The 17,165-nt window shown below is 41.6% G+C and overlaps 1 protein-coding gene across 3 annotated transcripts in view; it reads left to right on the top strand.

The window, feature by feature from the left end:
• The window catches only part of WNT10B (Wnt family member 10B), a 136,233-nt gene extending 119,276 nt beyond the window's left edge, over window positions 1–16,957 (top strand). For all 3 annotated transcript variants that reach the window (XM_085600407.1, XM_085600405.1, XM_085600406.1), the window contains exon 5: window positions 14,964–16,957. In XM_085600407.1, coding sequence (XP_085456533.1) covers window positions 14,964–15,425 — 462 coding nt within the window. In that variant the 3' untranslated portion in view covers window positions 15,426–16,957. The remainder of the gene's footprint in view (window positions 1–14,963) is intronic.
• The last annotated feature ends 208 nt before the right edge of the window (window positions 16,958–17,165 follow it).

The raw sequence follows: 17,165 nt of genomic DNA, 5'->3' as shown, positions 1-17,165 counted from the left end.
ATGGCCTTGTGGGGGCCCTGACAGCAGGAGGGGACATAGATGCTCCCAAGTTAGCAGGCCGCAAGGTACCTGCCTTGATGTTCGCAGATGATACCCTCCTGCTGTCACCGATGGGCATACAAAGGTCTTTGGACATATTCCACCAATTTTGCAAGAACAGGGGCTTGGAAATCAATATCCAGAAAACCAAATATATGGTTTTCAATGCAGGACATTCTAAACGACCTTATCCCCAGTTAGATGGGGAACTTTTAGGGAAAGTCCCTGTATGCGAATACTTGGGTCTGTCACTAAATGAGAAAATGGAGTGGGATGCTCAAATTAAGAAGGTTTGCTGTAAACTGGCTCAAACATCAGGGGGGTTAGCGAAACAGCAAAGGAAGTGTGTGCACAAGATGATGGGGCCGGTTCTGGAAATATATAAGGCACAAGCCAGAGGAGCTGCCTTATATGGGGCGTAAATATGGGGTCATCGGCCCTCTGAACAACTTACCAAGATCGAGAACTCGTTTCTTAGACAACATTTGTGACTTCCCAAAAGCACACCACTCACCCCGCTCTGAATGGACCTTGGAGTTAGCCCAATTGCACTGGAGGTAGCCCTCAGACCCTTGCTATACAGGCACCGTCTATGGAGCACCCCAGAGTTATCTATATACAGAGAGGAACTGAGGGAAGTGGCAACTCTGAGTGGAGCAAGCAAAGTACCTTGGCTGGCTCATATTAAGAGTCCCCTGATATCCATTGAAGTGGTAGATTTATGGGATAGCGCTGAAGCCAGATGTCCGCTAACTCCTAGGAAGGTTTTGATAACGAATTTCAAGGATCACAATCTCATACGACTACTGAGGGGCTCCAGTACAGGCACACTCACAACATCTTTCCTAGAAGTTAAACTGCAATACAGTCTAGAACTTATTATAGATGATATACAGCCATCTCTAGCTAAAAACTATATTTGCAGTTTAGGCATGGTACACTTCCCTTACGTGCCGTTACTCATAAGTGGGGGGGGGGCATTTCGACAAAAGATTGTCCGACCTGTAATAACTGTACGGAGACTGACCTACATGTACTGTTTTTTTGTCCAGCATACAAGGAAGTAAGACATTGCTGGCTACGACAGCTATGTAGGAATCTTGGAACCTCCCACTGTTGACAGGTTTTTAGTATTCTAAAATTTGATAGCAGTATGCCTATTGCATATTCAGTGTCCTGCTATCTGTTTTCAATGTGGAGTGTACGTCGAGCAATTTTAAAGAAAGAGCAAGCCCAACCAACTCATCTTACTTCCTTAATATGACCCGAGGCTCCGCCTTTTTAACATATGACTTTGTATATTTCGATTGAGATACTTGTACCCTTTAGGATATCTATTACATTTTACAATTTTTTATCGATCAAATATTTTAACATGTATGCTTATTTGTAATGTCGGAGATGCTGCATTGATTGCACTGTATTTTTTTAAATGTCTTATTTGTGCTTTTATGGCCTTATTATTAGGCAAAAATAAAGTATCACTTGAACTTGAACTTGAATTGGAACTTGAGAAATGACAATGACAAAAAGGATTGTGAATGCCACTGCTTTAGTTGGTCGCTGTGAGAGGTCGTTATGGGATACCCTTCAATGCTTCCCAGAAAAGCTGCCTCATGAAGACAGGCAGGATTTTCTAGAGGTGAAAAAGCAAAAATGGCCTTCTGCAAGATTATTAGTGCTGGTACTGATTTAGTGGACTCGACTGCACATGGCTATTGTTGAGGTTTATCTCTTTGCCATTCTTCATGGCAGCGTCTTAAGTGCCTAAACCCTGAGGCCTGCTAGAGGAGAATCATTGATCTTCCATTCTCTGGAAGCCCTCTGCAGCCAATGTAGATGATGAGATGCAGTATATGAAGACAGAACAGGAGGCACTGAAGGCTGTGAGCTTGTAGAGTGTAAGGAGTACAAAAACACACCGGTACATACTTTATGGCAGACACTATCAACACCAAAGGGTTCAAGTCCAGCAGTTCCTACAGCAACCTCAACACCAGATATTTCTCCACCTACATAAACAGCAAGAGGGATCTGTGGAAAGCAACTCCAGCTGCACCAGGAAAGCCAACCAAGCAGTGACTTCCTTCTTTCCACACTTCCATTCCCCATTCCAGTAGAGGAAGGCATCAGTAATCATCCAGATGAGTGGAAGAAAATGACATCAGACAAATTGGTGCAAAATGGCCATTCTTTGGGTCACAAATCATGACCTCCTTCTATTTCTCTCAGGAAAGGATCTCAATACTGTCTAGAAATGCTGCAGTTGAAAATGAGTACTCTCCAAATCAAAGAAGCAGTGGAACTGATCCCTCCATCCCAAAACTGAAAGGGCATATACCCCTGTTACTTTCTGGTTCAAAAGAAAGGACCGAAAATGCATAGTCCCTAATCTAAATCTTAGAACAATGAACCAGTTCATATACCAAAAGCAGTTTTAAATTTGGCGCTTCACCAGATTTACCTATAGCTCTATCAAGGGAATTGGATGTGTACCATAGATTCGCAAGTTGCTTATTTCTACATCTCCATCATTTTGTAGAATCACACATTTCTCAAGTTTCTGGTGGGAAATATCCATTACTAAGTACTACCTTTCAGCTTTAAGTCAGCACCACAAACGTTTTCAAAGTGCATGGCAATGGTCGCAGTCCATCTCAGAAAAATGAAAATCTTCATCTAGCCCTTTGTGGACTGTTGCTCATAAAAGCAGCAACACTACCATAATACCATGGCACCTTTGGCACTTTAGCGGCTAGGACTCAGAGTCAGTCACTTCAAGTCTATGGCGACTCCTGTGCAATCCATCCATTACCTGGCAACAATCATAGACGCGTTACCAGCAAAATAGTAACCTTCTCAGGAGAGATGGTGCTCTATCTTTCTGAGGTGTCAGAAACTTCTATAAATGAAAACTTCCAAACCTCCTCGTGGGTGTTCGTTTCCAACCTGAGGCTCTGTCTTAGAAAATCATGGCAGATGCCTCATTGTTGGATTGGGAAGCCCACATAGAAAAATTTCAGGTTCAAGGTGCATGGCCAGTAAAAGAGAAGACTTACCGTATCAACCTCCTAGAGCTGAAGGGTGTACAACTGGCCCTCCAGTCTTTTCTACCATGTTTCATCTTCCCTGCTTGTTCAAACAGACGATACAAAAACATTGCATTACATCAACAAACATGGAGGCATAAAATCCAGAGCTCAATCTCTAGATGCCCAAACAACGTGGAAGTGACTGATTGCAAAGAACCTGCCTATCACAGCAGTTCACATGTCTGGTATTCAGAATACAGAAGCTCATTCTGTCAGCCGAAGAATAATCGAGAATCGTGATTGGGTGCTAAAATACACATTCTGTACAAAATAATTTGCGAGTGGGGCTTTTCAGATATTAACTTATTTGCAAATGTAGGCACAAACAATGCCCAAATTACACAGCTCGTTCTACAAACCAAGAATGCTATGGGATATTCTTTTGATCAGTTGGTCAAAAACGTTTGCCTGTGCATTGCCTCTAAACCCACTCCTTCTTTTGGTACTCATCAAACTACTGAAAGGCAAGGAGAAAATGAACTGCATCACTCCAAAATGGCCATGGCAGTGCTAGTACGCCGACCTTTTACACCTATTGTAATAGCCACATAGGAGGCTGCCATACAATCAGGATCTTCTATTACAAATTTAGGAGCCTGATCCTGCCACCCAACCTTCTGTCATTGAGCTTGGCAGCCTTGCTCCTGAACATCAGCAATATGGTAATTTAGCTCTCCAGAAGATTGTTTAAATATTTTATGGGAAGCATGAAGCCCCCTCCAAAAGAACATCCTATTCCTTCTTAAATTGAAGTTTTTTTTATCTGGTGTCTACAAAAGAATTCCGATCTATTCAGGTGTCAGGAGTATGCCCATACCTTCTTCATTTGCTGAAGTCCTGGCTGCAATTTTCCTCTATAAATATATACTTAGCATCCATTACTGCTTAGAGAAAAAACCCTTAGCAACCCTCTTTTTGAAGTACCCTGATGGTTAAGACTTTCTAGGAGGTCTTAAGAAGGTTTATCTTCCCTTAAGGAAACCTTCCCTTCCCTGAAAACTAAATCTGTTTTGTCTAAATTAATGTGTCCCCTGTTTAGGTCTGTTAAGATGACAACGAGGATTTAGTTGAGTAAGTATTCTTTAATTGAAGGAAGAAGCAGTTCGTAGTACAACCGGACAGCCTCACATCTAGGAATAACTGTGAACTTCCACTTGCCTGATCCACGTTCCATATTCTATGGAACGTGGAACCTGCACGAGGAAGCATGACAAGCATGTACAAATCATAACATAACAAGGTCTTTTCATAAAGCTACTATTCGACTACTTTTTAGCCTTGTAGGAATAGGCCATTCACAAACCAGAAATCTGGTCATGCATGACAGAAACAGAGGGTTTGGAGGAAGTGGAATGAAAAGTGTCACAAAGGACTTTATGACCTCAGTTGTATTGTCAGCTGTGGTAGAAAATGGTGTTCACTTCCAGGGGATTCTCATCAACAGTCATAAGCACTGAATAGCCGCACCCACGCACAAGGATCCTGGAGCACTTTTACAAATTATACATATATGCATATAAAGACTTTACAAGAGTACTTTACATATATACTAAAGGAAGGCAAACATGGGCAGATTTCATTTAGTTTTCATTTTAAGGTCAATTACATAAAAAAGAGTCTCTGAAACCTCCGGAAACTGAGGATGAGATTGCAGTCTACAATCAGAAATCCAAAAGAAAAAAAATAAGGTGATAAAGAGAAATGAAAATATAGAAAAGTAGAGCTCTGAGGAGTCCCACTTTGCATTTGATATACAACAGAAAATGTGAGCTATGAAAGACATTGAGGAAGTTGGAGTTCAAAGTCTCTTCATCTCATTGGTTACCGTTGAGATGCAAGGTTGACCAATGCTAGATGAATAGATGTGAATATTGCTAATGAAGGAATAATTAATTACCTGCAATCCCAGTTTTCCTCCAGAGGGATCTTTAGTATAGTCATGAGCACGGAATTGTTCTACCTAGGAAGAGGGCTCCTGGAACATTATATATTCATGTCCCAGAACATGTTTTCCCTGTGCAGTTTTCCATAGGAAGCAGCTGAACGGAAATACAACAGATTTCACAGAAAGCTAGTTTTTAATCCAGAAAGCGTGAATTTGGTGATTTGGTGTAAATCCGTTTAGTAGATTTTGAAAAATTAAGCTTCAAAATGGATGTATATTTAACTCTGCGGATACACTCTGGATCCTTCGTGGTGGATCCATGGATCCTTTCGTACTGTGATTGGTGCACTGCAGCTATTTGCAGTGGATCCTCAAGACTGACCACAGGATCCCATTGGCTGGCCACAACCTGAAGACAATGTTGCGCCCGCCAACTTATGACTCAGGTACTCAGTCGCTTCGTTGTAGAAAATAAAAGTAAAAAAGGGTATAAGGGGGCAGGGTAGGAGTACCCTGACCTCCTAGCATCAAAATTAGATTTTGTTTATCCGCCATTCACCTTGACGCCCTGCTTGGCCCTCTGCGGGATTGCAGTGGATTTGCAGATCTGTAGGCTAAAAAAACAAAATTCAGGGAGGGGGTTGGGTACCTGCGAGGTTTGGGCACCTGTAGGGGTTTGGGTGCCCGCCGGGGCTGGGCACAGCAGCCAGGCCTTGCACCAAACCCAACGGCACGCACAGAGATGAACATCTTACTTAATGTTAAAAAAACATAGAAATTCACTGAAAAGAAACAAAGGATAAAGTGACATAGAGAGGAATTGAAATAATATCTTACTCTACATTAAAAAAAGTCTCAGAGATTCACTGACAAAAATGGTTAAAGGAACGTTTAGTTAGAAGAAAATGGCGGTTCAAACATACCATTTTGAACTAACAAACCCATGGAAATTCACCAGTTATAACTCGCACCCTCGCCATGCACAGCTAATTACCTCACATAATACAACACTCATTACATGCCCTATGACTATCATTGATCATGGCAACATCTGAAATTACATCATTGATGACAACACTGTGCGTGGTGGGGGCGCTGGCTTTATATATATATATTTTATATAGATATATATATATATATATATAATATTTATATATATATATATATATATATATATATATATATATATATATATATATATATATATATATATATATATATATATATATATTCTCTGAAAAAACAAGGATTATAAACAAATGTTTATAAACCAAAAAACACTGAACTTCGCCAGTTATAGTTCAGTGAACTAACTAAAAATTGCAACCTCATGCAATGCTAGTGACCTCACATATTACATCACTCATGACATGTTAATTGATGTCATTGACATCACTCATGACATCACTGATGACATCATTCAAGATGCTGCTCCTCAAATCACTCTATATCTACATTAGTTTAGAAAACGAAATAGGTAGTAAAGATGCCATAGACATGTACAGCATAAATTGACTATCTACGTGTTCATGTTCGAAATAGAAATAGTGTAGTGCTTGAGACAAGTCTGATTCACTACGGTAAAAGTTATTTGAAACACAGTTTAACTACCAGTAAACTTTTAAGTGAAAACAGTGCTTCATGTAAACAAGGTCGAGACTGAGCACAAATAATTTGAGTTGCAAACATATTTTAGGTTGTGGTTTAAATCAAAATTTTGTTTAAAAAATATATGAGAAAAACTAAAGCTTATCCTTACGATTCATTATTGTAAGAAATGAGGTTATTAGTTCAGGGGTTAAGTGTCCACCTCAATTGAAAATCACAACCCTTGTCAGGATAAACCATTAAAGTAACTAAACAAACCTGAGTTCAACCCCCTTGTAGTTTGGGACAGAGCAGCCAGGCTTAACTTAGAGGCAATGTGTAAATTATTTATGCAGTAATAAAACAGTAATTAAGGCAAAGTGAAAAACAATAAAATAAATCCAAACAAATTTGAAAAACAGAGTAAAATGTAATAAACAAAATAACAGCAAAATGACAAAAAACAAATTAGGTGAATCAGAGATATCAAGCAACCCAGGATATAGTTTGCCCTAGGTATGGGCTCATCAGCCAGATACAGCTTGGGTCCAGTGAAACAGTGTGCACGGGACCCACGTTTGGGTATACCGATGACACTTATGGTGGTACATGAAATACACTTAAAATGATGTGAGGAATGTTTGCAATGTGTCTAACCACTAGCAATCACTCAGGAAGCAACACAACAGATCATTCTTTTGCTCACCATGACACCTCAGTTTAGGCCCAGACATATGCAAATCAGTCTTGACTTTGCTCCCCATTTGAACAATCAAGGCCATACAGCCAGGCCACTTCCTCCTAGGACTGGAACACAATCAACCCAGGACCGGTTCCGCCTTAGTTGTGGGCTCAGATGTGTGTCTTTTTGTGACCCTCAAAACCTGCAATTCACTATAATGCATTTCAATGGGGACCACTCTGTTAGTTTGTGGACACAATATCGTCGTAAACAATATCGTTGACAAAAATACTGTGTCAAAAATATTGTTCATCATAATATCGTTATCTTATACTTATAATAGTAAGTACAAAAATATCGGGGGGAAAATATAGGTAACACTAATATCTAGTTTAACATAATGTAAATTAAATATATTAAGCTAGTATTTAAAACTATATATAAAAATGTGTACTTATATAAACGCACAGGCACATATATATGTGTTTATATATACATATTATCTACTGGCGGTCGCCAGTAGATAGTTATAGTTAGGACCGAGTTCCCATAGGAAATCTGAAAATTCTATTTTGAATAACTTTGGCGCCGGTTGACGAATCCTCGCAAAATTTTCTGAACTAATGGGGCGCTCCGCTCAGCTCCTAGCCTGAAAGTTTCGGGGTGATTCGTCAAGTGGGGGCTGAGAAAAAAGGGGGGTCCCAAAACACGTTTTCCCCATGCATTTTCCCATAGGACATTTAGTCGAAGGTACAGCCCGAACGGCTGAACAGAATTACTTGAAATTTGGCAAAGAGGTAGTCCTCAGGTCAGGCATGTGCCTTTTGCATATATGGTGTCAATCTGTTCAGTAGTTCCTGAGAAAATTGCAGTTAAAAGTACATAAATATCTATATGCGCGCACCGTGCGCGCACGGGGCGCGCACCAAATGTCCGCGAGCGTAATTCTGATTGGTGGTTAGATGTCAGTCAACATTCCAATCGGTCGAAATCAGGAAGTGTCGGACGCCATTTTGTGTGTGACAGTGAAAAAGAAAGGTGGAGAACGTGAAAAGGGGGCAGGGTAGAGAGTTCCTGACCCCCTAGCCTTTGTCAGGGGGTCCCTGAAGGACCCCGAAGGGTGAAAAAAACATTTTTTTTTTTTCAAAAAATCGCGGGGTGCGCGCACCGTGAAAAACCCTTAAAAAAAAAAAAACATTTTAAACTGTTTATAAGTTTATAGAAGATATTAACTATGCTGTTCAACTTTATCCAAATAAAAAAAAAGAGCTGAGCCATTCCATTTTACAGGATACAGTCAATCTATAACTATATACATAGGTAGTTTATTGTAAAATAAATATATAAAAAATATAATAATACATACATAAATTAGCATTTAAAAAACCTTACAAATTCACTAAAAAAACCATAGGTTTCACACACGTTATAGTTAGGAATTAGCATTTAAAAAACCTTGCAAATTCACTGAAAAAACCATAGGTTTCACACACGTTATAGTTAGGCATTAGCATTTAAAAAACCTTGCAAATTCACTGAAAAAACCATAGGTTTCACACAGGTTATAGTTAGGAATTAGCATTTAAAAAACCTTGCAAATTCACTGAAAAAAACATAGGTTTCACACATGTTATAGTTAGCTGGACATTTCACTCGTACAAAACCATTGAAATTCCCCCGTTATAGTTAGTTCAGCTAACTATAACTCGCGCAACCGCAATCCACCGCTGATGACGTCACATATTACATCACTGTATTCACTAAGATACTGTTAATAAGTCAGTTATACAATTAATTTTACAAATAAAAACATCCATTTAGACACTTATTTACCCATTTATTCTTCCATTAACCTTTAGATATACATATATAAAAAATATTTATTTTTCAGAAAGACACATATTCACTGGATGATGTCATCAGTGATGTCATTTGAGATGTCATCAGTGATGTCATGAGTGATGTCACTGACCATGTCATGAGTGATGTAATATGTGACGTCATCAGCAGTGGATTGCGGTTGCGCGAGTTATAGTTAGCTGAACTAACTATAACGGGGGAATTTCAATGGTTTTGTACGAGTGAAATGTCCAGCTAACTATAACATGTGTAAAACCTATGGTTTTTTCAGTGAATTTATAAATATATATATATATATATATATATATATATATATATAGACACAAACACACAAATAGTGTAATATACTACAAATATTTATTTTACATTATAGTAATTTTTCTTCATTAATATGAATATATATATATATATAATATATAAAATATATATTTTCATATCAATACATGTAACATATGATTAGAATTAATATAATATACAATAGATATTTGAATTAATTATGTTACATTATATATATATAATACGTAATAAAACCATAACACATAATGTACACAATAAATAAAAAAAATGAAAATCCCAGAAACATATTTACATAAAATAATACATAAAAGTTAAATTTTAAAATAGAAACAATGTAAAAAATAAACCTATGAATGTTCTAAACTCTTTTTAACCAACATCATTCAAACCAGTGGAGTCTGAGAATATTAAGTATACTATTCCCACTCTAGTTTATGCAACGATAGGGAAAGTGTGGGACTTTGGGGTTGGTAAAATCTACTTTTCCCACTCCAGTCTTTGCAACAGCAGGGAAAGAGCTGGATCTCGGAGGAATACGATTTACTTTTCCCACTTTAAACAGTGCAACAGTAGAGAAAGTTTGGCTGGGTCCAAACTGGGGTGACGTGGTGAGCAAAAGGATGATGGGTTTAACCCAGATCCTTGTGACTGGGGGTGAATGTTTGCATTGTCCAGCATTCCATCCATCAATTGTTTCTTTTGCATATGTCACCCTAAGTGGGAAGGGTATGCCCAGACGTGGGTCTCGTGCTCAGGACACCACTGGATTCGAGCTAGCCTGGCTGATGAAGGGGGATGCCCTGAAACCGGTCCCAGGATGCTTGTTTCCGGTCCAGGGAGGACCTGGCTTGTCAGTTCGGGCTGGACTGTTCTCACAAGGAACAGGGTCAAGACTGATTTGCATATGGCTGGGTCCAAACTGGGTGTGTGGTGAGCAAAGGAATGATGGACTTAACCCAGATCCTTGTGACTGGGGGTGAATGTTTGCATTGTCCAGCATTCCGTCCTTCAATTGTTACTTTTGCTGATTCTAAAGGCGGCAATGTCGACTTCTGCGATTGCACTCGGCCCACAATCCACACCTGATGATAGATTAATACTTACCAACTGCAGGAGGAGGGTTCAGTGGACAGATATATATAAATCTTCTGAAAAGCTGTCCACCTTATATGAAACCACTATCCCGTTCCTAATTGCCGCGGAACACTCAATTTCTAATGTTGGCATATCCATCTCCCTTAGGCAAGTTGCTGAGATAAACAAAGCACTGACATCTACACTGGCCAACATTTTCTTCCCAATTAGTAGAACAATAAAGCATGAGAAGATAGTACACTCTTGGTTTGATGATAGCTGCCGAAAGGCCAGGTTAGCTCACATAGAGGCTATTAAATACAAGGATAGGTCCTTAATCAGAGAAAAACTGGCGATATTCCAAAACACCATTGCAGATGTCTGGAAGATACATTTAGAGGCCCTCTATTAAAGGATGGAGGATGAGAGCGGTATACTAGCCAATGAGTTCCCTCCTCCACAGAATCCCTGCATTGAGGCCCCCGGGATAACTTTAAAAGAAATCACCAGTGCTATAAGCAAAGTAGCCCCGTCTAAAGCCACGAGGCAAGACAAGATTCCAGGAGACCTCTTTCGTAGTGAACCTACCATCTGGGCCCCTTATCTCTGGACCCTGTTCAACACTATTTTGCAGGTAATGGCGATTCCCACAACTTGGGCTGGTGCAGAAATCTTGCCAATCTATAAAAAGGGTTCACCACTTCTTCCCATAAATTGTAGACCTATAAATCTAATTGATGTCAGCCAAAAAATCTTTGCTCGTGTACTGCTGGGCCGTCTCCAGATTTGGATGGAAGAGCACAAAGTCCTGAGCCCTCTACAAGCTGGCTTTAGAGAAAAGGCGTCCACATTAGACCAAATCTTCAGGCTCCAACTCCTGTATTGGAAGACATTGTCTATATAGGGTGGCAGCCCCTACCTAATCTTCATGGACCTAAAATCTGCGTTTGATCTTAAGTGATCTGGGGGCCCCAGTCTATCTATGTCATCTGTTAAAGCAGATCCATGAAGGCAACTATGCCTAAATTAGGTTTGGCAAACATGGAGAACTTACCACCCCTATATTCATGTACAGAGGAGTCCGACAAGGTTGTGTCCTTGCCCCTACCCTTTTCTGTCTATTTATAAATGCATCGGTAGACTCATTGATGGCAAGGAAGGACATTGATGCTCCCAGGTTAGTAAATCGCAAAGTACCGGTAATGATGTTTGCCGATGATACACTTTTGCTCTCTAAATCACCTATGGGCTTACAGAGGATCCTCGACAACTTCAATGCCTTCTGTAAATGTAGGGGGCTTGAGATCAAAACCCAGAAGTTAGCAGTACCTGGCCAAACCTGTGCTTACAAGGCATCCCTCTGGAGGTTTCCGTATTTGAGTATCTTGGGATCACCCTAACAGAAAAGATGTACTGGAGTGCTCAAATAAAAAAAACAGCTTAATGTTAGCTCAGACCACAAGGTTTTGTCTAAGTTATTTAGGAATCCCACCTATAAACCCATTGGCCCGGTAGTTGAAATTTATAAAGTTCAAGCTAGGGGTGCCGCTATGTACGGGGCTGAAATCTGGGGGCACTGTTCTCCCTGCACCATAACTAAGATCGAGAACACTTTTTTTAGGCAGCTATTTGGTCTTCCCCTCAGCTTCCCCCTCACGCCACTTCGCCTGGATCTTGGAGTGAGGCCAAATGAAGACGAAACTGGTTGAATATAGGGGAGAGCTGAGGGACGTCTTGAGCCTTCATGGTGTAGGCAAATTACCTTGGTTAGTTCATGTCAGGACCACACGTTTGGCTATTGGTAGACCCCATCTATGGTACAATGCTGAGACAGCTTGCCCCACAATATCAGGAAGGAATAGGCCCGGAGTTATAGGTAGAGTAAACTTGCACACCTGCAGAGGCGCCCTACAACTGGCTCACTTACAGTCAGGCGCGCAACACCCATTGGACTCAAAGGGCTTCAGCCCCCCCTCGTAGTATGTGGCAGCCCGGGATGAGACAGCTTCCTGGGCACACACACAGCCGCACCCGAGCACTTCACAGGTCTTTAAAAGACCATTTGCATGTACACAGCCGCACCCGAGCACTTCACAGGTCTTTAAAAGACCATTTGCATGTTAATGAGGCCTCGCTGTTGTTTCACCCCTTCTAAGAGCCCCTGCAGTTCTATGCCTATTGCTTAAAGATTCAGCCCCCCCCCCCCGAAATTTTTTCTCAGCCCCACCCGAAATTTGGCTCTAGTTGCGCCTCTGCTTACAGTAGTATTCCTGGCAATCAAAGACCAGTATAGCTTTGAGCCCATATTGGACGACATTCATCCCGCCCTAGCCAGGAAGCTATGCTTACAATTGAGGTATGGGGTTCTCCCCCTTCACAAATAAATAGGCTGGTTTGGCCCCATTGGGCTGTCTGGCCTGCAGCAATGAAGAGGAGACAGCACTCCATGTATTCCTTTTTCTGTCTGGGCTATGGATATGGTGTATCCAGTTATGCATAAACCTGGGATCCCAGCACTGTGCAGAGGCATGTTGGTTATTGAAATATAACACGTATATGCCCATTGTATTTGCAGTGTAACGCTTTTAATTCTCTATGTGGGGTGTACGCAGAACGCTTTTGATTACCAACTCTCAGGTTCATGCTGACAACCCCACAATGTTTTAACTGGATTTGAATCCTTTTTCTTAATTTTTAATATTTATGTTTTTTATGTGTGTTTTTAGTGGTTGTATTATGACTGACAATTGCTTTTATTAATGTCTTATATCTGTATACATCTAGGTCTATTTTATGGTCTGCTGGCCGTTGTGATGGCAATTTTTAATTCAAGGCTAGGGGGTCTGGGCACCGACCAATGTGGACCATCTTAATGAATTGTTACTTTAATGCATATGCACTTTTATGGCCACCGGCTGAAATAAAGTTTCTTTGAATGATTGATTGATTTTCATATTTGAAATCAGTTAAATAATTAATGAACAATTATGAATTAATTGTACTTCATTAATAATTAATTAACTTTCTAGCCTAGACCCCTTCAAACCTAGCAGCCAGCAACTAAAATATAATAAAAACGATTACATTTTACAAAATTTTACCTGGAGTGCCCGGTGTAGGCTTGGAGTCAGGGGATTTGATCCATGCAAGAGTTTTAGGGTAGCCATTGACCGTTAAGGAGCCCATTTTAGATCACACTTCCTCCAAAGAAACCAGGCTTTCTCCCAGACTAGTTGAACATACTCGATCCCGATTGGCTGTGGGCCTTACTGTTAGATTTTCAACGTAAGCCTCCATTCCTCTGCTTACACTCATGCCTTCCTTCTCTAAACAACACCTCCGTCAAGCTCACATCTGTGTAGACCACACACTAGAACACGTCTTTTTGTAGACCATCCATCTACCCTGTAAATCAGAACTCTTTCCTAGACTGCAGTTTCTCCTTTATAGACTTGCCTTTTTCTACTAACTCCTCCTCTATTGTCCTTTGACCTTTAGTGTCCCTGTTTATGACAGTTGGGTTTCATCTTATGCAGTCAGAGCTGAGAAGCAGATTGTTGAGGGCTGACAGCAGGTGTGTACAGCAGTAATGGAGGAAGATAAGGGGAAGGGAATGACCAGAAGGGTAAGGGCCATTGTGAGATACTTACTAGCAGCACCAGAGGCAGCTACTGACAAGCATTTGCAATGCAATAGATCTCGCATTTGTGAGAGTTTAAGCTATTGGCATTGCAAATGACAGTGCCTTTTATTTATCTGTTTTGACAATTAACACAGAAATGAAAGGCATTGTCATTTACAACGTCAATAGCTCAAACTCTTGTAAATGAGAGACCTATTTCATTTCAAAGAAGCGCCCATTGTCCAGGGCTGCTTGGAAAGTGAAAGTGCACATGATGCGCTGAATGGTGCAGGAAAGCATGTTGTGCCTGCAATAGGAGAAACTCATTAAAGAAAATAGTGCTTACAGACTAAAGAAGACCGTACCATGTAGGAACAGAAGTAAACGGACCAGTCCTCATGGGAGGTTACAAATGAAGACAAGGCGGTATTATGTAGGGAGTAACAAGCCTATTAACAAATCAGAAGCCAGCATTTACAAAGGACAATGACACAAGCCAACGAAAAATATGGGCGGAGAGTGGGTGGAGCTTCAAATCCATACTCAAATACAGCATGCCTCGCAGAGCAGCGTATGTGCTGCCCAGGCTCAACCTATAAATGGAGGTAGGTTTTAGGGAGTTAGTAGGTTTTGAGGAATCAGATTACTGCTTCCAACTTCTCCTTAGGGGTGGTGGTGGGGGTGGGGGGATGGAAAGGGGGTGAGGATTAGTTAGAACTAGAGATTATGGTAAAGATGGTCCATGGAACCCTAAGTGGTTGAATGTGAAAAGGACCTCTACTTGCATGTATAGTCTTGACTAAAACCTTTTCTTTTCTTCTCCAGACGGTGATGGAAAATATGAAGCGTCGATGCAAATGCCATGGCACGTCCGGTAGCTGCCAGTTCAAGACCTGCTGGCACGTCACCCCAGAGTTTCGATCTGTCGGTGCCCTGCTGAAGGAGAAGTTCCAGCGAGCCACCTTCATCAACTCCCATAACAAGAACACGGGGGTCTTCCATCCACGCCGACTCAAGAAGAAGCGCTTAGCTAAGGAGCTTGTGTACTTTGAAAAGTCTCCCGATTTCTGTGAGAAAGACTCCAAGGTGGACTCCCCCGGCACTAAGGGGCGTATCTGCAACAAAACCAGTCATCAGATGGACAGCTGCGGCAACCTGTGCTGCGGGAGGGGCCACAACATCCTCATGCAGACGCGCAGTGAGCGCTGCAACTGCCGCTTCCACTGGTGCTGCTATGTGCTCTGTGAGGAGTGCAGGGTCACTGAGTGGGTGAACGTGTGTAAGTGAAGGCACTGCAGAGTGCTACAGGGGCTGCCATGTCCTACATTGTTTCTGAGCACATAAGTCTATGAAAGCTCCTGTAGGCCCATGGATCAGGCATTGTCTTAGAACGCTCTGCGTCTTCGAATATTTCACATATTCGTGGAGTACACTGGTGAAAAGGCATAGAAAATGTACCTATAGTGCAGCTTGGGGCTGGCCACAACGTGTCAATGTTCCATGCAGCAGTATGAGGGATGAAAACACCATATGTCAAGCGTCTGAATTGTTCACCCTGTATGAGCTATTAAAAGTCCGGTTTCCCACCGAGCGGATTTAGTCTAGTAAGAGTGAACCGCGCCAAGAAGCAGAGACAAAGTTCTATGTGCCACAACGCTACAACTTGCAGAATTCCTCAAAAACACTAGGTGTCGGCCTGTCTTCCAAAGCTCCTGCTACTCGAAGGGTGAGTTGTTCAGTGACCTAAACCAACAGCCCTTCTCAAATTGGCGTCAAAGACATGGTTTTAGGGCGAAGCAGCAATAAGAGTGCCAGGATAGCCTTTCGAAGCAGAATAATGTTTTCCATGGGTAACTTGTTGTGGATCCCGTTATGGTCGCCAAAGCTGTCCCAAAGCCTAATTTGAAGAGCTATTTTAGGTAGGGTCACAGCTTGTGAGAACAAGTCGCGGCTGCCTTCGGTGCCAAACAAACGAGGCTAAAAATAGGCATGTTTATGGGAGAAGCACAGATAGTGGGAATCCCCTTGGCCACTATCCGCGCTCCTGCAGCCCACATCCAAACAATGTCCCGATGACACGAAGAGCTAGATTCTGCCGTTCCAACCAATACCACCAGCAGCTACAAAAAAATGTATGTGACGGCCTGACACTCGTGTATTGCCCTCTCAGCAATGGAGAAAACCCATGAGAATTTGAAAAACAAACGTTAAGTGCTTGGCGCGCCTCTGCTTCTGTAGGGTTCGGAAAGCACTTCCTGGGTGTCACAGGTGTGCAAGGTAGGGAAGCCGACACATGAAACACAATGAACCAACCTATTTTCCTTTGTGAGAGTCAAAGTAAAAAAAAAGTTTGAAGACTTGAAGGCATATGGTTTGATGTCTGGTCCTATGACGCTGGGAGCTGGACCCCCTGTCCTACCTTGTACATATGCGCAGTGGACCCCTCGCCCACCTGCTTATGACATCGCTAGACGCTAGGACACTTTTGTGACTACATCTAAGTGGTGGCAGCTTGTAGTCTAGCTGCTCATGGAAGTTTGGGAAGAGTCTTGGCATGTTCTGGTAGTTCGAGCAGTGTGAGCCTCCCTTGTGCATGGAACCAGTCTAGTAAGCAGGGGTTGCCACCACCAGCTTCTTTACTGGACCAGAGGAGTCTGGGTGGCGGCAGTGCCCTGGCGATGCCATTCACACCGTTTTAAAATCATGGAAGTGCAAAGGTGGAGGAGAGAAGGGGGCTGGTCAATTAGGGGAGATCAAAGGAGGTTATTTATTCAAAAATGTATTATGTCTTTCTAACAAATAAATTAAACCGCAACGTTGTACTTTATTACCTTGTCTTTTGCTAATTTATTTGTTCCTTTTCGTTTGTCTTTAGCAGACATTCCAGTTCTTTTAATTCAGCGAGTAACCAGATTTGCAGCAAATGCTATGAATGTGTACCAGGCCACCTGTAATGCAGTCTCTACACTACTGATGGAGATGTCCATTCTCCGTGATGGGACCTTCCTCATGTTAATAGCGGCATTT

The sequence above is a fragment of the Triturus cristatus genome, chromosome 4_2 (genome assembly GCF_964204655.1).
Source record: "Triturus cristatus chromosome 4_2, aTriCri1.1, whole genome shotgun sequence".
In the NCBI taxonomy this organism is placed as follows: domain Eukaryota; kingdom Metazoa; phylum Chordata; class Amphibia; order Caudata; family Salamandridae; genus Triturus; species Triturus cristatus.
This window is presented reverse-complemented; position numbering and strand designations above follow the sequence as displayed.